This window comes from Populus trichocarpa, chromosome 1, assembly GCF_000002775.5.
Source record: "Populus trichocarpa isolate Nisqually-1 chromosome 1, P.trichocarpa_v4.1, whole genome shotgun sequence".
NCBI lineage: Eukaryota > Viridiplantae > Streptophyta > Magnoliopsida > Malpighiales > Salicaceae > Populus > Populus trichocarpa.
The window spans coordinates 37,137,657-37,161,455 of record NC_037285.2 but is presented as its reverse complement, the minus strand read 5'-3'; the positions used below and the strand labels follow the sequence as shown (position 1 = coordinate 37,161,455).

General features: G+C 32.7%; 2 protein-coding genes across 7 annotated transcripts; both read right to left on the bottom strand.

Annotated features, from left to right (window-relative positions):
• Positions 1–3,582: 3,582 nt before the first annotated feature.
• Positions 3,583–7,950, bottom strand: LOC7478710 (aspartic proteinase A1). The gene is made up of 14 exons (XM_002298791.4): positions 7,782–7,950; positions 7,307–7,684; positions 7,145–7,205; positions 6,505–6,599; positions 6,296–6,408; positions 5,988–6,156; positions 5,846–5,885; positions 5,671–5,735; positions 5,162–5,275; positions 4,987–5,051; positions 4,721–4,877; positions 4,526–4,645; positions 4,150–4,238; positions 3,583–3,986 (listed from the first exon to the last, which is right to left on the bottom strand). Exons 2-14 carry the CDS (start codon positions 7,679–7,681, stop codon positions 3,902–3,904), a joined length of 1,548 nt encoding a protein of 515 aa, XP_002298827.3. The 5' UTR covers positions 7,682–7,684; positions 7,782–7,950; the 3' UTR covers positions 3,583–3,901.
• Positions 7,951–18,210: 10,260 nt separating this feature from the next.
• On the bottom strand, positions 18,211–23,002 carry LOC7478709 (uncharacterized). Of its 6 annotated transcripts, none has more exons than XM_024599564.2 (4): positions 22,652–23,002; positions 21,647–21,798; positions 20,350–21,171; positions 18,211–19,973 (listed from the first exon to the last, which is right to left on the bottom strand). In XM_024599564.2, the coding sequence occupies exons 1-4, from the start codon at positions 22,896–22,898 to the stop codon at positions 18,363–18,365; spliced, it is 2,832 nt and encodes a 943-aa protein (XP_024455332.2). In that variant the 5' UTR covers positions 22,899–23,002; the 3' UTR covers positions 18,211–18,362. The 6 variants fall into 6 exon arrangements, with proteins under 6 accessions (XP_024455332.2, XP_002298826.4, XP_024455335.2 ...); XM_002298790.4 differs by adding an exon at positions 21,408–21,494 and having other exon boundaries at positions 21,647–22,795; XM_024599567.2 differs by having other exon boundaries at positions 21,945–22,795.
• Between the last annotated feature and the right edge of the window lie 797 nt (positions 23,003–23,799).

Here is a 23,799-nt window from a genome sequence, read left to right as displayed (position 1 = left end):
TTCAATCAATGTTATGTCCTTTATTTTTTTAGATCATTTGTTACCTTTTAACTTACCAAAATGACATTCTTTTCTTTTTCCTTCCTCTTGTGAGAGAAACCAAAAATTGATAAATACTCTTTTAGGTCATCTCATTACCAATCTTATTTTTAACCAAACATTTTGGACATGTTTTTTTGCTTAACAACAACCATAATTTTAACCAAACATATATTTTTATCAAATCAACCACTACTAAAAGTGATTTTTCTAAGCTTATTTTTTTTCAAATCATAACTATAAAAACTACCTCAATACCAAACACACTCATAGTCTAAGCCAGGCTTTCACCTCAAGACGGAGGCATGATGACTAGGCCACAGCTTAGCCTTACCCATGTTTTTAAAGCCCAAGAGTTATCTTAAACACAAGTTAAGTCATCGTATTACATATGTTTTTTTAGCACAAAGCTGGTCAGGCTTCACAAAATTTTATAAGTCAATACCAACCATAAACTTGGATAAACAAGTAAGATTCATTTGAACCGCCCATGATAATCTTTAATCATGAGTTCCTACCATATTTAGAAATTACATTTCCAAATGAAGTTTCTTTGGTATCAAACCATTTCTGCAATTAAACATTCAAGTGTAGATTACACATTCAATTGTAGAATTATTTAAGTGTTTAGTAAATTGATAATTATAATTGATTAAAGCTTATACTATGAAGTCAAATTAGTTTTCATGTTTAATTTCTAGAGTATATGGTTCAGTTTTTAGGGTTTAAAAGGGATCATGAATTTTAGGAGAGACATATCAAGACTAAAAAAGTGTTGAGTATGAGTGTGATTTGTCTTTTCTTATATATTATATATGAGGACAATTTCATTTTCAATCTATTTTGAAGTTTTTGTTTAACCCACGATGTAAAATATAATTTTTTAAAATATAAAAAGAAAGTAAAAACGCGATCAAACATTGTGAGATTTTTTTTTAATTATCCCAAATTAAAAATAAAATTCCTATCAATAGTTGATTGGGCTTGACCTAAAAGTTCGGAATTCTAGTCATTTGTACCAAGTGCAAACAGCCAGTCAGCCAGATGTGCTGGCCATTCAGGCGAACCCCAAATTGCCAGACACTTTAGCGTAACATCTACACCTACTCACCTCGAGTGTTCAATATCATGCACATGTACACCCCAACGTATTTTTATGTTTCTAAGAAGTCAGAGCGGCATTGCACACCATCTACTAGCGCATACCTACGCACCCCCGTAAAAATTATCCGTGCAAAGTAAAAACATCTCCATTAATAGCACAACAAGTGCCACAAACTAATAATAAACCTTAACCTCTTTGCCAATAATATTTATTTTTCTCCACTTATCACGAGGCCGCTCTCTATTATTACTACACTTACCATAAAGCATGTACAACTCCACTTATCACAAAATATTTGATACATCATAAGGTAAACTGACATGATCTGTAAATATCTCTGATTAGCAAGTAAGACATTAAAACTAGGCAAGCTCAAGTCATTCAAAGACTTCGCATTAGTTCATTCGACAAACACATATACCCCATGTTTTCTCCTTCTATTTTTTATATATTATTTTTTTCTTTATTTATTAGCTATCAAAAGGTCTCCTATCTTGACAAGAAAATTATTTTCTAAGAAAAATCAAGCCCAGAGACAGCCTACATTCAAACCTACTCACACCTAGTCACTTTAGCTCAAGACAGGGCCATGAAAAAACCCAACTCAACCATCAAATTTTCACAACTTCAATACACATGTTAGAGATTTTTATCCATCTTCACTCTACAGTCCTGCTATTATTCGTAAAAAAGCCTTCGTGGTCAGATCAATCTCGGTATGACAAATTCTTACATGTATGAAATCATGGCTCATTCATCCTCCATCCTTCTACCACACCAGAATTCAAGATCATTTTTCAACCTATCAATCTATTCCCCCGATTTCCAAATACCAGGGAGCCTTACCTATATCATGATACAAGGGCGATAACCAGACCTACGTTTACGTCAAAACAGACCTTTTTCATGGAAGAGGCATATATAGTAGAGAAGAAATATGAGGCCAAAGAATGCTAGAACCCAACTTCCAAGGTGGGAAAAGCGGATGGACTATTCTCTCCTCACACACATAAGCGTCCACTCGGGAGCAGTGTTATTAAACCCGGCTCGGCCCGACGGGTCGACCCGGTGGCTGGACCGGTCCGGGTTTAATAAAAGACCGGCTGAGTAAACAACCCGGGCGACCCGAGCGAACCCGGACAAGACCCGATGTTGTTTTTTTTTTTTCAAATGTGAGATTTAAAACCCATTAGTATATATACTCTATGTTCCTGAGAAAAAGTCATGTTTTTTCAACGTGGGATAAAAAAACCTTTTGGTTTAAATACTTCAACTTAAAAGGATAACATAGTATCTTTTCAATGTGGGATTTGAAACCCTTTCGTATATATACTCTATGTTCCCGAGAAAAAAATCATGTTTTTTCAACGTAGGATAAAAAACCTTTTGGTTTAAATACTTCAACTTAAAAGAAGAAAAAAAATCATGTTTTTTCAATGTGGGATTAAAAAACCTTTTGGTTTAAATATTTCAACTTAAAAGGATAACATAATAAATTTTCAATGTGGGATTTGAAGCCCTTTCATATATATACTCTGTGGGATTTGAAGTCCTTTCGTATATATACTCTATGTTTCCATGAAAAAAATTATGTTTTTTCAATGTGAGATTTGAAACTCATTAGTATATATACTCTATGTTCCCAAGAAAAAAAATCATGTTTTTTCAATGTGGGATAAAAAACTTTTTGGTTTAAATACTTCAATTTACAAGGATAACATAATATCTTTTCAATGTGGGATTTGAAGCCCTTTCATATATATACTTTATGTTCCCATGAAAAAAATTATATTTTTTCAATGTGGAATTTAAAACCTATTAGTATATATACTTTATGTTCCCAAGAAAAAAAAATAATGTTTTTCAATGTGAGATAAAAATCATTTTGGTTTAAATACTTCAACTTAAAAGGATAACATAATACCTTTTCAATATGAGATTTGAAGTCCTTTCGTATATATACTCTATGTTCCCATGAAAAAAGTTCTGTTTTTTGTTTTTTCAATGTGAGATTTAAAACTTCTTAATATATATACTCCATGTTCTCAAGAAAAAATTTATGTTTTTTTAATTTGAGATAAACTTTTTTAGTTTAAATACTTCAACTTAAAAGTTTAATATAATATCTTTTTAACTGGGATAAAAAACTTTTTAAAACATTCTTTTAAACTTCATTGTTTATAACATGTATACCATATTTACATAGATTTTTTTCATATAAAATATTAAAATTTTAATATTTTTTTAATTTTTCCAGGTTGACCCGAGTTAATCAATGAAACCCGAGACCCGACCCCTTGGCCGGGTCAACCACCAAGCCGGGTTTAATAACTATGCTAGGTAGTACTTAAATCCCAAAATAAGCCAGATAAGGAAATACATACTCGCCTTCACATTTTCTATCAAGAACCTAATCCAGAAACAGCAAGATCACAGAATTTTAACGGAGATTAACTTCTCATGTCCATTGAAAGGCTATTCAATCAACAACTACAGTTGCCTAGAGGGATAATCTTTATTTAGCACGCACAAATACATTGAACTTCAGCACATTTAAGTGTTTACTTGAAACTTAAAATAACCACTGAAATATAATACGTAAGCAGTGGTATGCAACACACCAAGCAGATATACACATGCGAGTTTCGTGGGAAACTTCCAGCACTTCGCAGACAACCATGAAACAAATGGTATGGTTTACACATGCTGGTATAAGAGGTGGATAACGCTAGAACAAACCAATGCCAAACTATTTGACTAAGTAGCTTCAGCAAATCCAACTCTCATATTGCCATAATCGAATACTGTGTGGAAGCTACCCATAAAGACATCACCCAAGATCCTGCATTGCAATAAATATTAGTATGAACTAGGAACTTAACAATCCAGTGATCCCAATAAGGTTTAACATCTCTCATTTAAACTACAACAATCATCCAATGTGATTATTGAAACCAGATAGTCACTTGGAAGAATGTAGTATCTGAGAAAGAGGTAGGGAGTACCAGAGAGGACCGCGAGGTGGTGGTACATCCAGTGCTGTGAATCCACTAATGCATTGGGCTACATCTCCCTCGCCAACTTTGAGGACATACTGTGGCATCACCAGAAACAGACAAGCAAACAAGAATACAGATCAGCACTCGTAACGTGCTGGTGAGTCAAATGCTCATTTGCATTAGGAATCTAAGTTACACATGAAAAATAGTGTCAGCCACAGTAAGCTCGTCACTGGAACTCATATGATATTAAGACCCAAGAGACAGCACTGACAATATCTAATTCATTTCTCCAGGTAGCCCACAGGCATGATACCACATTTGTTCTATCAAGCATATCTTGCAAGCTACAACCAATAAACCCATAAAGATTACACCATACCTGCTCAGGGCTAAGTTCAAAAACCCTTCCACCAATTGTAAATGAAACATTAGGCATGGAAGACAAACCATCACAATCAACAGCTGATTCTCCCATAGGACTGGGCAGTCGTTCACATAGCTGCAGTTACAAGATGAGACCATGAGTATGCATTAACTCACGGGAATATGCTAGGTACAACCATGGTTGATTTACCTCATTGACATAGTCAAGAATGCGCTCTTGTGTTTGATTCTGCTTAAGTTGGTTCTGCATCCACACAACAGCCATCTCACAAGTAGAGCACATTGCATCATGAAAACCATCTGATGCCTTCTGAGCATGCTCATTCACTACACTCTCAATGCCCATACTGATCAACTCGGAAGTAATTCAAGGAGCAAGGAGCAATATTAGCTACACCAGAAGTAGAATAGATGTATCTTTAGACATGCAATAATGAAAAGCATTTCATGTCTAACCTTACACCTCGTGTCCCGTCAAATGTGCACAAACCAATTTGTGCGCAAATTTTTTGCGGTTGGTCCTAACATGTGATAGCAATAATAATTCGAAAGTCAAACAGGGAAAAGCAATCAGAAAATGAACTTCACATCACACTGGCAAGAATGGTATATTCAGCAGCTTAGGATGTACCTTTGCTAAAAGCATCTCCATTATGGTGTCTCCATATTGAGCAACAACTGCCTTGCACTCTTGACTAACAACTCCAGTGGCTCCAATTGCATGGTTCACTTCAGTAATAATAGTCTGCAAATGAAATACAAAATAACAGTAGTTAGACACAGACCAGCAAATTCAAGCAGTGAACATCATAGACATTGATGCTGGAAAGGAAAAAAAAGAAAAAGATTGCTATGCTACAAAATTAGGTGAGCAGAGAAGAAAACCAAGTGCTAATAAGTTTAAAAATTGTTCATTGTTAAATATGGAACAATGTTTAATACAGAGACTCATAAAAACAAGCATGACATCTAATTCCTCATTTAGAAGCAAAGGCAATACAACGAATCCTTAGTAATTGATCTAGCTTGGAACTCCCATCATCTTTTGTGAGAAGAAGATTTGATCAAACTAGACAGTTCATAAGCAAAAAGCGAGCTACACAGAGAAATTATGCAAACTAAATGAGGTTTAATACACACCGTAGGACCAGCTAACAAAGAGGTTCCAGAATCAGCAATTGCTGCACAGCCACTGGCACAAAATCCTGAAACAGATATGGTAAAATCATGATGGCAACCAATGAAATTATGGAATAAATCATTCCACATCTCCCCAGAACAGAGTTGCAAATCTAGTAAAAAGAACTTTGCTAACCAGAAGTTTGACCACCAATCAAGACATCACCCATGTCAAACTGCCAAATAAAAAGGAAAGGAAAAGTAAGAATCTTCAATGTTGAATTGAACCAATCGCTGACATATAGTATAACGGTAGATTGGACAATTGGAACACCAACCTGCCAATATCCTTTCTGCGTCACAGGGACATATGTGTGCTCACCCTTGTAATGATCAGGATCTACCCCACCAAAAACAATTTCACCCCCTTCTTTTTCATCAGCATTGCGGTTAAACCAGAATGAAAAAACTGGCTCTTTAACAAGACCCTGCTCAACCATGTTGTACCTGAAGAAATTCTAAAGTTAGATAACTGATTAATGAAGTTCCGGGCATCTTTGTCTTATCGATTCATGAAATATCAATACAACAAAAATGAACAATCTATGACACAAAACCCAACGAAAGCAATGTGCAAATTACACACCACACAGGTACAGCCTTTCCAACCGAAATTTCTTGAAATCCAAGTCCAAGAATGCCATCAAACTTGGCCACCAGAAAGGTGACGCTGGGCTCCCTGGTAGCTTCAATAAATTCCTGAAATTAACAAGCCTTGCTAGTTAGTGCAAACCATCAACTGAAACCACCATATTAGTGCACTTAATTTTCAAGTAACCATCACCTTCAAGTTACCTGATTCTTAACCACGAGATCACCAACTTTTACATGGTCTTGGCTAAAGAAGCCAGAAATAGCTCCAGTTCCATAGTGGATCTCTGCTGATTTTCCTGTGCATGCATTGCGTTCATGTTACTCTCCCTATCATCTGTAGCTAAGTTTCGCCAAACGATGAATATGTTCACATGCTCATACTAACAAGCACTTAGCAACAACAAGTGTTAATTGATGATCCATATTCGATGATCATTACTGTTACTGTAACTGTTACTGCAGCATCTCAACAATGAATTCATCCTTACAGTCAATACACTCCCCTCCCAAACCCACCCCAAAACAAACAATTACACGTCATAGAAGCATATGTAAAACAACCTTGATGGCAGGACAAGAATCATTTAAAAGCACAAGGCATACATGTTGGGCATAAGCACCTCCAAAGTGATGATATGTTAGAAAAACATTCAAGACCCATCAGAAGGAGTTTACAGAAGATATATGACATACTTGCAAGTCTTTTATTGGGAAGACAGACGCTATATGACCATGTAGTAAACGCCCCAGACTCCATTATCACGCAAGAAATTCAAACAAACTTAATGCAAAATGATCAAGTAAAAAATCCCACAACTAAGATAAAAACAAACAAACAAACCATTTTCCTTGTAGGTGCGCGAATGGCTTGACTTGTACTTGGAGTGGAAATAACAAGCAACCTGCAACAAGACACAAGATGATGACATCCAATCCTTTGTCATAAAGGAAGACAGAATACGCAAAATAAAAATAAAAAATGAAAGCAAAGCAAAGAACTCACAGAGAAATAGCACTTGGAAGAAGGAACCCAGAGATTAGAACTCCCAGTGTCAAATATTACAGTGAACTTTTGTGGGGGAGTCCCAATACCAATCTCCCCAAAGTACTGAGCATCCATGTAATTCTTTAGCGAAACAATATCAGTATCCTCTGCATCTCCTCCTAAATTCCTAAGAAGATGGTACTTTTTAATAGACTCTCCTTCCTTGGACTCAAGCTTGGCAGCCAATCGGTTGTTCCGTTCATATTTCCTCTTCTTCAGTCCGATTCTAATCAACCCATCATTCGGCGGCGAAAGCGCAGAGGAAATCATAGGCAACAGAAGAAAGCATAGGAAAAGCGTCGCTGATGCGACTGGTTTCAATATCGTTCCCATTTTCTGAAATTTATACAACAACAAAATTAACCAAAACCAAAAGGAGATTAAGAGTTAACTACATCGCATGATTACGGTTGCGATTAAAACAAAAACTTACAGTTTATTGTTCCTTTTCTTTTCTTTTTGATGATCTGATGAGGAAGAGGATGATCGCGCAGAGAAGAAAGAAATTTTGTATGTTAGGAACCAACTGTGTTGACTTTCTTTCTCTTCTTTTTTATGATAAAGAGGATGGTGAGAATTACGAAGGAGTGTTCAGATATTTTAACACTCCGGTTCTTTTCCTCCGGTTTCATATTTTTCTTCTTTATTTAATTTTTTATATATTAGAATAATACTTGTTTTTTTAAGTTTTCAACAATTTAAAAATACAAAAAATATTTTAAAACAAAATTTTTAAAAAGAATATTTTAAAAATACAAAAATAAACATGGTACTGCGGTTCTTGTGCGTAAACCACGTTATTCCCTCTCATCAATGTTCTAGTTGTGGATTTCCTAATGTTCTCCTAGAGTTAATTATAAATATCCTTTAGTTTATCATAATAAATTAATTAATCCCTTCTTCCTTTTTTCCACCCATTTTTCCATCTTATCTCCTTCTCTTTTACCCTTTAAATTTTCAAAAAAACAAAAAATATAATCATAAATTATTAAATTTCTCCTTATTTATTTTAATATTTTAAAATCGTTTTTAAAAAAAAGTTAAAATTTTAAATTTTTTTTATTTAAATTAATATTTTTTGGTGTTTTTAGATCATTTTAATACACTAATATCAAAAATAATTTTTAAAAAATAAAAAAATATATTATTTTAATACATTTATAAGTGAAAAACACTTTGAAAAGCAACCATAACCACCACCACAGTCTCTCGCAATCATAGATAAATTTAAGAATATAAGGATTAATTAATATATAGTTTATGAAACTATGAGAAATAGTTAATTAATTTTAGTAAACTCTGGAACTGAGTTATAAATAACCTTTTTCCATTCACTAATGAAAAGTCTTTCTCATGTTTTATTTATATTTTCCATACAAAACTATTTATTTTTTATTTTTTTATTTTTAGTGGGGGAGAAGGAAACTTGTTGGCAGAGCCCATGCGGAGAGCTCTGGCGTCATGGAGTTTGACATCGTGGGGTTATGATAAGTAAGAATATCCTTTTCTTATTCACTAAGTAACGACTGTAGGGGATTAATTTGGTGGGGGCAGCGACTATGACAGCCCATGTTGCTTCTATCTGCAGTTGTGTTTTTTATGCTTATGGGTCAATCGAAATTCAGGGCGGATGAAAGTGGATAGGACATTCAGCCCATGCTGCAGGTATGGACATTTTATGTGGGCTCCACTTAAAACATTTTTTCTTTGTTTAAATCGATTAAAGTTAACATTAATCTAAATATAATAATAATGTTTGTTTAAGAAAAACAAATATAAAGGAAAAAAAGAACAGATTTAGGGGAGTTTGGTAAAGCGGTAATAATTAGTTTTCAAAATGTTTTTTTTAGAAATATATATTAAAAAAATATTTTTAAATTTTATTTTTGAAATTAGTATATTTAAACGATTTAAAAATATAAAAAATTAATTTAAAACAAAAAAATTCAATTTTTTTTTTTAAAACTCTAGTTAAAACGTTGTTAAAGCGGACAATTAGTAAAAAATGGCCAGCTTGGAATGAACCAATTCCCTTCTCTGTCGATCTCTATTGATTAGGAATTAAAAGTTATTAGGTAAATTTAGTTGATGATATAAAATAATACATTAAATCAATAAGATTTTTACATTTTTTCATATTATAATTTTAATGGACGAAACTTAAAGCCACATTTGACTACTAACTCCTAAAATACTACCATCTTTGTTATCATTTAATCACCAAATTATAGAGTGCAATGCTTGGTTCAGAAATGATAATGGATATTCACAATTCAATTTCTATTTATACCTTGTTATTGAATAAATAAATAATTTAGATATTTATTTTCTATTTATTAGGTTTCGGATATCATATGAACATTTGTTATCTAAATACTGTTTATCATTCAACATATAATATATATACATAAACATTTATATTTTCAAATAAAATATAATATATGTATATTCTAATATTGATATAATACACATATATTAAATGACAAAATTATAAATGATATGCATATATATGTATTAGTCAGTATTGAGATTTTATTTCAAAAATATAAATGCTTTCTCTCTACACACACACATGTGTGTGTGTCTTGGGCAAGAATTGAGTCGAGTTTGACAATATTTATACTTTGTCAATTACCCACCAAGTAAGGTAATTATGAAATAACATATCCATTCAAATTGTTATTCATTGAATTTGGATGAAAATACCATCCCTAGATCGGCCTCACACTCAAAATAAAATAAAATAAAATGTTGGAGCTTCTTTAGCTTTTGATTTATATTTTTATTCTAAATAATATTTGTGTGTGTATTAATGAATATTATATGCCTATTTAGTAGTAAAGTAATATTTTATATATATAATAGTTGATATATGGATCTTTAATTAATTGTATATCTAACCAAACATTTTTACATATTTTCCATCATTTGAAAAGCATTAGAATCATTAATGTTTCATTACTCTAAAAACTTACATCGTTATCTTAAATTCCAAATAAAAGAAAACCTTTTGTTAGAATCACTCTTAAGAAGTTATCAAGAACATATTAATATAACAAATTTACTTTTAAGATTGAAGATGGAATTACCATAATTGGTTAATTAGGAATGGAAGTTTATTTATCCTCTCTAGCTATAAAAAAGAAAAAGAAAAAAGAGAGAGGTCTTAGTCTCTTCATCCTCTACACCATCAAAGGGTTAAAACATTCGTCTTCTTAAGGTTATTGAAAAGAAAATGGTGGTATTTGTTGATATTCATAAACAACATCTTTTATCCTTATTCCATATCAGGGGAGTGAAAGTATAATTATGCCCTTAATAGTTGTACCTGCACTAGTGCTTGCTTCACCAGTCCTTTTCCTTTCCAAGACAACTTTAATCAATATGCCTAACCTTTCTATGGTAGCCTTACTAACATAACTAACATTTAAAGATGTAAAAGACTCTTCTTTAATGATCATGTCCACGTGGGCTTCAAAATATTCAATGGCTAGAGCATGGATTCATAAAGGTTTTTCTTTATAAACATAGGTGAAGTATACACATGTTTAGAAGATTCATTTAGTGGTAAGAAAGAGATCTAGCTTGGGCACTTATAAGAGGTAAAAGAGGAGCATTTTTAGAAAAGACAACAATAATTATTGATTAGGTAATATTCTTATGAATAACAACAATAATAACATTAAGCAGTGGTATAGTGTTCGGTGAAGGGGTAACACTTAGTTGGAAGAAAAATATAATGCCTATAAAATCATCTCCATAGCAATGACCATTGGGTGAGAAGTAGTTTCAAGAACTAGTGCCTAGAAAGAATAAAAAAATAAGGTAACAAAAAGGTTCGAACATATAATATGTTTTGACAAATTACTTACCGTAGGCCTAATCTTTAATCAAATAATTAGAGCTTTATCATTTTTAACTTATTCAACTATTGGAGTGTGTTACGGTTTAGCATAACTAAATGGCACTAGTGATAGAGAAGCATTAATAGGCTGGGAAGCTAAACAAGGAGAACAAATTAATAACATAAGATAGGTTAAAAAAATATAGTTAAACATATTAAAGATCAAAATGTTCTTACAAGAAGCTCTAAGAGCATGCCTTTTGGTTGGCCTTCTAACTAGTCTTTTTAAGATTTTTGTTTTGCTCCTTTAAATAGAAGATATGTCATCAAAGAAGAATTTGTTTGCCATTTTTTCTAAAGAAACATTACAGATGATGTTTGTCACACCCGTCATTAAATTGACCCGTCCTTTTTCTTGTCAGGGAAAATGATTATTTGGTCTGGTTCATCGATACCGCTCCTGATTATTATCTTCTTATACTGATTAGTGACTTGAGATGTCTATAGTTGGTGATTCTTGATCTTGACCTATAACCCATAATCCATGAAGCCATATTAATGAATAATCAATGAACTTATGTTTGGCTTATTGAGCCTAACCCAAATCATAGCAAGGGTTTATGGATAGGTTTATCCATCTTATTGTACCCAAGATTTAGTCATAATATTTGATAAATAAATGAATGAAGATTGTAGCCTCAGTCCTATCCAAGCATTAACCACAATGGATTCATATACTTGGAATATAATTTAATGACATTAGGGTCCCTTATGGACTAAGTTTTGACAATGATTTTTTTAGGGTTCATTTACCATACGGTGTGCTTTTTAACAATTATCTATTTTCATTTCAATTTTAGTTGGTTGTATCTCATTAATGTTTGTACACACCGGTGCTATGACTCATGTATTTATAACCATAGTAAGTGAACAAGTTATTCAAAGCTAATATATTTATATCATGCATGAATGAACCAAATTTTCATCCCCAATCAACACCTAAGAGTAAAGACCTTTAAGGGTTAATTTACATTAGGAATCGTTGATGGATGACTAACCAAAAAGGTTTGATGCATTTTACAAGAAGACTTTAATTTTTAAAAATCAAATTACAAGATGAAGGTATTACTCCTAATCGACATCCAAAATAAAGATTTTTATGAGTTCATTTAATTTATCCATTGTAGGTGAATCACATTTCTCAATTGAAAATTTTACTTGGAAATTAAAAAAACATGATTGAGAACCAAATGAGGAATTTGTATATAAAAAAAACATTGGCATGTTGGCATTTTAAAAGCGTTTTAATATAGGTCGAACTCTTAATGGGTTTTATAAACAAGTTATAAAACCAAATGCAAATATATATTAAAGTGCGAACATTACTCATGCATAAATAATACAAAGAAATGTCTAAAAATATTAAACATAAGTTAAATGAAAACTTTAAAGGGTTCTTCCTATATGCACAAAAAACAAAAAAAAAAGACTTGAAAATACATTAGATACATTCACAATGTATGTTCATCTATAAAACATGTTATATTGAAAAATAAACAAGTAGTTCAAAATGTTCGCATATGTAAGCAATCAAATGTCTAAACATCAAAACACATCTGGATGTTAGGCTGGATTATTCCCTACCAAGAGAGTGAAGTCATTGTTATAAAGAAATAACAATCTAGTTCCATATATCTTTTCGAATTAGACAATCCAATAAGTCCTTATACACCAATCAATCTCTTGTTCTATCTATTGATGAATATTGGTAATTCTTTTTCTCAATGCATTATCTTTCATAAGTATGATAAATCCTTCATATGATAAAAAAAAAGAAACAAACCCTTTACTTATGAAAAGAACATATTCTTTCCTAAAGGTATTCTCGACATCTTTACTAGTTACTAAACTTTTAATACAAGGGAAAAAAGCTTGATTGATGCCCAATTATCAAGGTGAAGTTTTTCACCTACAACAACTCAGGTGGTGTTCATTTGTCAAAGTCACAACCATCATTTGCTTGAGGTTATAAAAAATAACCCTAGCTAGGTTTGGTTTATTCATGGCATAAAACATTATAAATGGAGTGTATTGAACTAATTCCAACTACTTTACCATATAGTATAGGTTGTAAGGCTTGCATGAGCAATAATTATTTCTTTAAATAGGGTTGGTCACTAAACCAAAGTAAAGATCTCTGCAAGTGTATGCTTCTACATATTAAGTGTATGCTCCTACATATTAAAGCATACTCCTTTTTTATAGCTTTTATTTTATGCTATTATGAAAGAGATAGGTAAATTGGACTAGTCCTTATTACAACAAGGAATTTTATGGATTGGTCTTTATTTTTTTACCATTAACATGAAGGTTTCCCCATAACATTTAAAAGGGAAGTTATGTAATTTATTCTTTATCAACCTTTCTATAAAACAAGTCAATTAAGGGTTCAAGGTTTAATATACATCACTAAATTCGTGAAAATAGGTTGTAGCCTATAATTGTACCCATCAAAAAGCACTATAGATGTTTTTTTCACTATGAAAGGACGTTGCTCACTCTTGACTTGGCGTTACCCTAAAGCCTCGTAAATATGGATGAGCATAAAGGATTTTAAAGCCATAATACAACTTTCTATTAAGGACACAACTATCTTTAACTATGCCTTAATAAGCCTTTTGGACTTGGAGCATATTAACTATCTGCCTACCTAATATAATAAGAAAGCAACATGCTCATCCTAGGTTGGGAATTTTGTTTCTTTATTTATTCTCTCATTTTGGAAGAGTATTGTTATACTCAATAGTGCCTATTCATCACTCTTTAAATTGATCAATAAAGACCGGTGAAGAGGTGCATAATTCTCCACCCCCTAAATAAAGGTCTCCTATCATGGTCAAATAAAAAAAGGTTACAATATGCATCCCATACCTAAAGATAAGGATGTTACTAGACTTTGAACATAAGACAAAGTTTATTTGGTTTGGTGATCTTGGATAGTTGAATAACATTTAAAATTCTTTGGCATTTCTATTTATCACTAAAGTGACATTCGATTTAACATGTTGATGTAATCTAAAGTGACTATATTAGGCCATGTTACAATAGATTTCTCCTAAATGTTGAGTTTGATATGATAATATTGAAGCAAAAGTCTTTTTTTTTTATGTCCAAAAGGAAGAGACGAACTCCTATAAGGAGGATTTCTACTTGATAAGAGTATGGACATTCCCTAGTCATACCTTTTATGGCATTGCTTAAGATTTCCTAGTTAACGTTGGGGATGTAGTTAGTGAAGTTTTGAAAATGGGTAATTAGATAAGGTTTTTATAGCAAAATACAGTTAGGAGTGCCATTTTTTAAGAATAAAGCATAGGTTTTCTAAGAATATTTGGTTTTTACATAAAGAAATTAGGGATTTTTTGGAAAGAAGATGAAGAGCTCATAAATTATTAGATAGATATTAAGCATGATAGTTCTTATTATTATAGGTATCACATCAAAGCCAAATATAACTTCATTTTAAAATTACTTAGTTGGCTGACATGTCAGAAAGCAAAACATAGTCGATGTTTTAAAGGAACAACGCTCGATTTACCACATTATCGATGATTAATTTATCAATCAATTTAAGGAGGTAGGTCGATGTTCATTCATTTATTCTAAATAAAAAAATATGAAGGGTGTTGTTTGTACCAAAAATACATAATGATGTGTCATTTGATCAAAAGCGGTAGTTGTTCACTTTGTGTTTTTTAGCAAATCAATATAGATAGCTAAGGTCAATCATCAACCAATAAGGTAAGGAATCACTTTTCACTTTATTGATTGACAATCAATTCATATTTAGAATATGAGCTTTTAGTAGTTAATGTTAGCAAATGTTGCAGTAAAATTAGAATTCCAACACATAAGGCATACAAATAAGAAGTATGAATTATACTAGAATTTAGATTGAAAAATAGTTTTCTACAATTGATAGTTTGTATAAGACTATAATTTATAGTTTATGTGAAACTCAATTGACATTATATTATAAATAGGTCATCTAGCAATTAGAAATGATGGTTAGCAATTTAGCACCATACATACAATTTCTTTGCAAGTTTTTTTTGTAATTTATTATTATTTTTAATTATCACAACTTACAGGTTTTCTTTACAACTTTCTTTTATCTTTATTACTTTACTATTTTTATTTTGTTTGTAGTTTCCTTGGCATTATACACATTAACCTCTTTAACTTATTGAACAAAGTAAAAAAATTTCACACTTCATTTGATTTATAATGTTGTTACATATCTTTGCTCGAGATTAAGTTTCCAAGTGTTATCTCTCTTCATCAAAAGAAAGGAATAAATAACAAGTAACATATTAATTAAAGAATTATTCAACAAATTAACACGTTTAGTGGGACAACTACTAGTATAGTGGGACAATGATTGACAAACAAATTCGATCTATCCCCAAATTGATAGATCAATAGAAAAGAAGAAAGAAAGGCTGATTTTCTTTCATGTGTCTTCTAATGATGGCTATATGTAACCTTCCTTGAATGCTTACGTTTGCTTATTCCATATAAAGTAAGAGATTTTGCCCTCTTTTGTTTTCTATGAATTTGCCAAGAAAAGAAAAGAAAAAACCAATTCAATTGATCTCAAACAACCCAAACTTAAAATCTAATTCAGCTAAAAAAAAATCAATAACTGATCAACAATCAAATAATGAAATCATCAAATTCATAAGTGTATAAAATAATATGATAAAATTTATACCAAACAATAAAGAGTTGTTGGTGCGTCAATTCTTCGATTAAGCAACCAGGTATGAATTGTCTTTCTATCATTCTCTTCCAGCCAGTCATTGTTTGAAGAAGTCAAATTTTATTTTGGAACAAAATTGATGAAAATATGAGAGATGAAAGACATTAAAAAAGAAAAAAGAAAAAGAAAACATGCTTCCTCTATCAATCAACGCCTAAAAAGAAACAATGTTTCTTTTCCATAGTTGTACAAGAGAGAAAGAGAGAGAGGACAAACGACCGAGATTAGAACAAAAAAAACTTTCCAACAAATATAACCAAACTCCTTAAGGAAAATAAAATCAAAATATAACCAAAGCCTAATTATTCCAAACAATAAATGTCCACAAATGGTTGTTTTCTGAGAAAAAACAAATATCAAGGCGGAAGCAACCACCTCCCCACTTCTCTCCCATCTAGTTAAAAGCAGTGGTCTTGCTATTCAACGCAGCAAGGCCAACTCTTGCCAAAAGCAACTATAGTAGCAGCTTGCATTACCTATAAGGAAGACTAGATTGATAGCCTGCGCTTCGCCGCGGGCCGGGCCAATTTCTTTGGAGCAAAAAAAAACAATGTCAAAGCATTATTATTGTATTCTAAAGAGCAAAAAAAAAAAAATCAACTACTCGACATAATAGAAAAAGAACTAAAAAAATAATGACCGTTAAACTCCATGAATCAAACTGTAGAATAATAAAATCGTGAAAAAAAATCCATAAAAAAAGGTTTAAAAAACAAAACACCAGTAAAACTAAGTGAAAAATCAAATTTCAAAATAATCAAAAACATAAAAAAAAACAAAGAAAATCAATTTTTAACGAGCTCAATAATGATGGATGAAATTTCTAAAAATAGTTAAAAATAACTGAAGTGAACCCGATCCAAAATTTGAGACATAGATTATGAGGCCAGATCAAAACGTAAAAGACAAACAAAAACAAAATAATGTAAAATTCTAAATCAACCAAAAAAATTAGGGATAAACATGAAAAAAAATTTAAAAATGATTTAAAAAATATAGATATGAAAAGAAATAGAACCAAATTTGACACAAGGAATAAAAAAAAACCAAATCATAATGGATAAAATAGGAAAACAATTTCAATTAAGAAAAGGATAAGAACAACTAAAATTAATAATCAAAAGAATGAGGACTATATTTGATATAAAAATAAAATGTCAAAGGATGAAATCCAAAGACAAATTAATTCAATAAAGGATTCAACACCAAAAATATCATAATTAAAAGAATGAGGATCAAATCTAATATAAAAACAAGTGTAAAGGGATGCAATTGAAAAAATAATTAACTTAATAAATGATTCAAGACCAAATACATTAATTAAAAGAATAAGGATCATACCTGATATAAAAATAAAATATCAATGGATGAAATTGAAAAAACAAATTAACTCAATAACTGATTCAAGACCAAACGTATTGCAAAGAATGAGGATCTAATTTAACTTAACAAACAAATAGTTAAACTTTTTTTTTTTTTTTGCAATGGCCAACACACTTTTCTAGGTGGAGAGAGGGAAAAGAAAAGGGAAAAAACACCTTGCCGACGCCCTTCTGCGCGTTGCCGACAAACACGCGCCTCACCATCGTGACAGGGGTGATGAGGCGCATCGAATACCACCTCGAAAAGTGGCATTTAGCGTTGTGTGGACGCCGCACGCACCATCCAAAATACGCGGGCGACGCTAGCAGCTTTTTGAATTTAAAATTAATTTTTATATATTAAAATATTAAATCACCTATAACCCAATATGAGAAATACAAAAAAAAAAAAAAAAAAAACCAAAAATAATCTTGTATCCATGGTAAAGAAGGTTTATTTTTTATGGACATTTAAGTAATTAATATACATAAAAAATAAAATAAAATAACTCACAAAGCCCCTAAACCAAGGGGATTTTTGAAAAGGTTATTTGATAATTATACTATAAAAAAAATATAATTATTAATTAACACCTTTCTTTAACATAATTAATGATAAACCCCTAAAAGAAACCAATATACCCCTCAAGCTAACATCGCCGACCAAAGGTAAAATCAACTTTTTCACACAGTAGATTCGCACAGTAAAACACAGCTGATGTCTTGTAGTTATAGTTAATTAAGGTCATAGAAAGAACATGGAAAAGCAACCACCGAGGAATTGCACGTTGCTACATCAATGCAAATGAAATTCAAATTGCACGAGCAGCACATGTAAGGAAATACAACTATATCTTAATAAAACCAGGTACAAAAATATATTCCTATTTAGATCCACGACCCACAAAAATTGAAAATCAAATACAATACAAAATACTCTACATTTAAAAAACAAAAACAAAACCTGCAGATCCATGTTGTGGCCACTTACAAGGTTGCCATCAACATGGCCCGTATTTTGGCCCTAAGGTCATCAGAAACCTCAGTAGTTTCAGATGGCCGAGAAGAGGACCTTACATCGTTGTATGATTTTGATAAATCCACAGAAGCTTCCCTACTAACACCATCTCCACCCCCACTTGCTTTTGATTGATCTGATTTTGTAAGGATCTCCCCTTCTTCCAAGTCAGCTTCTCTTTCCAAGAGAGATTTCTTCACATGCTTAACAGATTTTCTGTGATGCAGATCCTCATCATCTGAGGAGCTACAATGCTTATGCTCATACTGAAAATGTTCGTTAGAAGAGTTGCCGCCCTTGCTTCTATGTCGAGAGTGCTTATGTTCATCATCTAAGAAACTACTGTGCTTGCGCTTGTGACGAGAGTGCTTGCGCTTGTTATCAGAAGAGGTATCATGTTCATGCCCATGCCGAGAATGCCTATGCTCATCATCAGAGGAATAATCATGCTTATGCCTGTGTTGAGAGTGCCTAAGATGAGATTCAAGAGAACTACGCTTACACCCATGTTGATGGCGACTACTCTCGTAATCAGAGGAACTGTAATGCTTCTGTTTATGCTCGCCATCAGTATAGATACCTTGAGCATGATCATGCTCATCATCTGAAGTATGATTGTGGTTGTGCACATGCTGATAATCTTTTTCCTTGGACAAAGTATTCTCTCTTTTTTGTTTGCGTCTATTGCTACTCTGATGTGAGCTATAACGAGATTGTTTCTTCCTGACAAGTTTCTGATCCCGGATTTCTTCCAATTCCCCTTCTTCCCCTTCTCCTTCTTCTCTTTTAGATCTTGAGCGGTACTTTCTCTTCGATCGTCGCTCGTTATGGCCACCAGCTGATTCTTTCTTCTCAACTTTATCAGAAGTATTAACATCTAACTGACATAAGCTGCCTTCCCTTTCAAAGCCTGTGAGGTTTACAATTTGAGTGCCTGAAGCAGAGAGCCCAGATTCAGGTGGTTCTGCAGATAACCCACGCGATGATTCACTCCTTAATGGTGCAGCTCCTCCATTTTTTATCATACTTGCAAACATCTTTGCCCGTTTCAGTCTCTCAGCCTTCAACTTCTGCTCTCTTGTCAAGCTGGCTTCAGAAGAATCAGCCTCACTTGCTGCTGCAATAGCAGCTGTCTGCGCAATAGCCCTCACCACAGGAATAGAAGCCCCAGGTTCACCATGATCAAGCTTTTTGCTGGAACTTTGAGCCTGGGAAAGCAAGCTGCTAGGGCCACTGGGTGTCCCACTTTCAGTGTTAGGACCTTGAATGATGCCATTTATTGATGTCTTTGATAGTATTTCTAAACGGGGATTCTTGACACCTTTAGTGGCAGCCTGAAGAATAGCTGCAGCTGCATCCACACTGACACCTACTTGAGGTGGGGTGGCTTTTGAAGGTGGGTCTTGTCCATCCTTCTTTGACTTTCCAATGACCATTTTAAACTTCTCTTTCCTATTGCAATCATATGGTATATCAGATGATGAGAGGGTATCGCTTTTTTCAAGTGCTGTTTTCCTGCCCATCCCATGCGCCAAGGAATCAAGCTTCTCAGAAATGAAGCCAGTGCCAGATGACCTTGACTGCAAACAAAGAAACATCGGAGAAATCAGCAAGCCAGAGCAGATAAAAAAAAATTTCATTATGGCATTAGAAAATTAAATCATAAGACCAATGAAAGCACTTAAAGAAATAGCAGTAACAGAGAAGTTGAAAAATATCTGTCATGTTCAGTCAATACATGATGACACCACCATAATCGATTTAAATGAAAATACTTCAAACTGTCCTAACAAGCAAATAATCCTCCATAAATTCATACTCTGATTGCATATTGATAAATAGAGGATAGCACAACTGCATATCATAACTCAAACCATGTGCGATCCATTAACCCCCCTTATAAACAAGGCATCCAATGCAAAAAGCACAACATAAAAAGGTTTTGGGAGAACGCACCTCCTGAGCTTTATGAAGAGCATTTAGATAGAAGGGATGATATTGGTTAGATGGCAGAAGGAATGGGAACCTTCCATGCTTAGTATCCTGCTGGACAAGAACAGCCTCAAATTCTTTCCCGTTCCTCAAAATGAACTCAACTATCTTCTCAACCACCCTCTTCAAATCAGATGGAGGCTCCAAAATAGATGTTTCCACCTTGGACAGGCTTGATGAATCAGAAGCCTGCAACTTATCCACAGTAGAGGAAACCATGTCCAAGGAATCACCTTCTTTCCTCGCCCTAGTTGTGGTTCCAGCCTGAACTACACTGATGGAACGATTTCTTCGTACCAAATGAGCCTTTTCTTTTGAAGGAGTAACTGGATGCTTGGAACTTGCCTTGCCTTTACCAGCTAAATTTAGAGAAGAACCGCCTTCTTCTGATCCAGGAGAGATGATCACAGAATCAGCATTAACAGCTTCCTTGGGGTCCTTTTCTAAAACAGCTGGGGCATCCTCAGTTGCACCTTCTTCATTCTCTCCAGAACCATAAATAGAACCTAGCAATGACAATGCTCCAGCTGGACCACCTGTTTGGTCAAGCACATTCTCCATTCTGTTTTCTTCTTCTATAGCTTTTCTATCAATGACAGACTTCAAAAGTTCTTCATGATCAACAAGAAACCTAAAGTACGGATGAAGATAATGATCAGGCATCAAGAACCCAAAAGTTGGGTTGTCTCCCTGTTTGACCCTCAAAACAATTTCTGATTGCCCACCATGTTTGCTAACAAAAATGGCAGTTCTTGCAATGATCTGATGCACCTTCTCTGTTGGAGGCTGAAAAATGGACAAAAAATAAATCCTCCTCAATGGTGGGAAATTTAAGCATAGCACAATACCAGTAAAATAGACATCTAGCTGAATACTCCCAAGAAAAACTCCTGATTCTTGATGTATTAGGATAACTATAAATATAAAAACACAGCGCTCATTGAAGACATCTATCATCCGATTGCTCTCTAGAGATTAAGATTCCTGTCAAAGTAACATTTTTTTTTCCATCCTAATCCCACCTGCATGGCCCCTTGTCAAGACATCAAAAGAAGACAAGGTGCCTGTGAATGGCAACCTTGAAGGACGCCGATCTCTGCTCCAAGCATCTGAAACTTAGACATGGTAAGCCTTAGAAAAACACATGCACCTTAGACAACTATATTTGACCACACTGGACAGGCATCAAACAAACAACATTATCATGATTTAACAATAAAAAAAATATGCAATGTCAACAGTAAAAAAAAAGTCTACTCACCAAGTTTTGAACCAAGTGTTCAGGCACTGGGAAAGAGGGGCAAAAACTAGACTCGGTATCAGCATTCTTTTGGTCAGTGTGTTGGTTTCCATATGTAAAAGAAACCGCATTATAGACACCAGCAATCTCCTGAACTGCCTCTGTATCTAAGTCTAAAAATAAGAGAAAAGGAGATCAAAATCAAATGAACACAAGGTCATCTTACTAAAAATGAAAGAAAAACTATATACATGACATCAAAAGGGTATCAGTGCTGAAAACAGTAGACACTCAAAAGAAAAGGCAAGAAATGTCTTACTTGTCTCTCTGAAAGATACATCTTTAGCAAAATCATTTTGATCCTGCAAACTTAGGAAAGGTAATTGAAAACATACACCACTCATGCAAATGACAACCTATTACCTAAATTCCCAATTTTTATCTGAACACAATATTAAAAGGAAATTCATATTTAATTGAAACCAGTAGCATGTATTCGAATAAACGGAGAAGTTCTGTAGCCAGCACATATAGAGCTAGTAACTAGACATCGTTTATTAAAGGAGAGGTGCTTATACATAGCATCCACTTAATTAACCTTTTTTCACACTAAAATTCAAATCAAGTGGAGGAATTGTTTCTTTAATTTTTGGATACCAAAAACAAACTACAATGTTCTTCGATTGAGAGAGAAGCAAATCACTCCCATCTATTAACAAAGATACAAGCTTCTAGCATGCAGAAGGTGATATATATTTATATAGTCACATATTTTTTTTAAATTTATAATTCTATAATTTCACAAAGATCTAATTTCACACACACACACACACACACATCCAAACTAGCAAAACAATAATTTAAAATAAAAGTTACCATTGCCAATTCTTCTAAGCTCAAGCTCATCATCTACCACAAATTTCCAAACCTTACCCTAAATACTGAATTTAAATTTTGGAGCAAACAAAAAATACATGTATTTGAGTTAAACAATATAAGATAAATAATAAATTAAGGAAAGAATACCTTGTGGAAGGGAGGGATAGGTTAAATCGAGGTAGCGATCGTGATCGAGCTCAGATTCAAGAGAGTCGTAATGTTTGTGGCGGTGGCGAGAGCGAGGCGGCGGGGGAGAGGAAAGGAGATGTCGGACGTCGTAACGATCGATGGAGAGAGAGTTCCATTCGACAAGTGCATCGGTGGAGTTGACGAAAGACGCCATCGTATCGTCGTCGAAAAGCAGAGCGTGGCGGCCAAACACTTCCAGATCCATCTTTGGAGTTCGACACCTTCGACAGAAACCCTAGAGTTTGTTTTTGGCTACCTAGGGAGGTGGCGTGACTCGGTTACCGGCTAAGAATGTGTTTCGCAGTCTCTTTTCAAAAGTTTTTTTCTTTATAATACATTAAAAATAATATTTTTCTATAATTTTAATATGTTAATATAAATAATTAAAAAAATAATTTATTTTAAAAATCCTTTTAAAAAATATCTTAAAATAAATGCAACTTTACTCTCAAATACACTTTAAATTCAATAACTTATTATTATTATTATTATTATTATTATTATTATTATTATTCTAAGTAGCCAATGGAAATAAATTATAAATTATAAATTATAATTATTTTTTTAATTTTGTAAAACAAATTAAATATCCTTTATAATTTTATAAATTAAATAATTTTTTTAATGTTTAATTTAAAATTATTTTTATCTAAAAAAATATATTTCCTCATCTATCTTTATATATTATTTACTTTCATATATTAATAAAAATAAACTAAACTAAAAAAAATATGAAATTAAAAAGAATTATAAACAAATTTAAAAACATATAAACTAATTAATAAATTATAAAAATTAAAGAAAAAATAATTTACTTCCAAAAACATTATGTTTAGTAATTAAATCATGCAAATCCTATTATTGAAATGCCAAATTCATATATCAATTATCACAAGTTTGGATCGGATTTAAAAGTGGAGGTTTATCATTTAAGACTTAAAAAAAATCTTGAAGTTACTGAAACATAGTAATATTTTAATATTAAAAAAATAAAATTTATGTTCAAATACAATATTTTTCTATCTAAAAAATCAAACAACTACTTTTTTAATTTTCCAAATTATACTGAATTTAGAAAACACGTTGTAAAGGTTCCCTTTTTTTAT

Coding starts and splice junctions, on each gene's coding strand:
- LOC7478710 (XM_002298791.4), bottom strand. CDS start 7,681: ATGGGAACGATATTGAAACCAGTCGCATCAGCGACGCTTTTCCTATGC. Junction 6,600..7,144: donor GCGCACCTACAAGGAAAATG/GTTTGTTTGTTT, acceptor ATGCATGCACAG/GAAAATCAGCAGAGATCCAC. Junction 3,987..4,149: donor CCACCTCGCGGTCCTCTCTG/GTACTCCCTACC, acceptor ATTGCAATGCAG/GATCTTGGGTGATGTCTTTA.
- LOC7478709 (XM_024599564.2), bottom strand. CDS start 22,898: ATGGATCTGGAAGTGTTTGGCCGCCACGCTCTGCTTTTCGACGACGAT. Junction 21,799..22,651: donor CTATCCCTCCCTTCCACAAG/GTATTCTTTCCT, acceptor TCTTATTTTTAG/ACTTAGATACAGAGGCAGTT. Junction 21,172..21,646: donor AACACTTGGTTCAAAACTTG/GTGAGTAGACTT, acceptor TCCATTTTTCAG/CCTCCAACAGAGAAGGTGCA.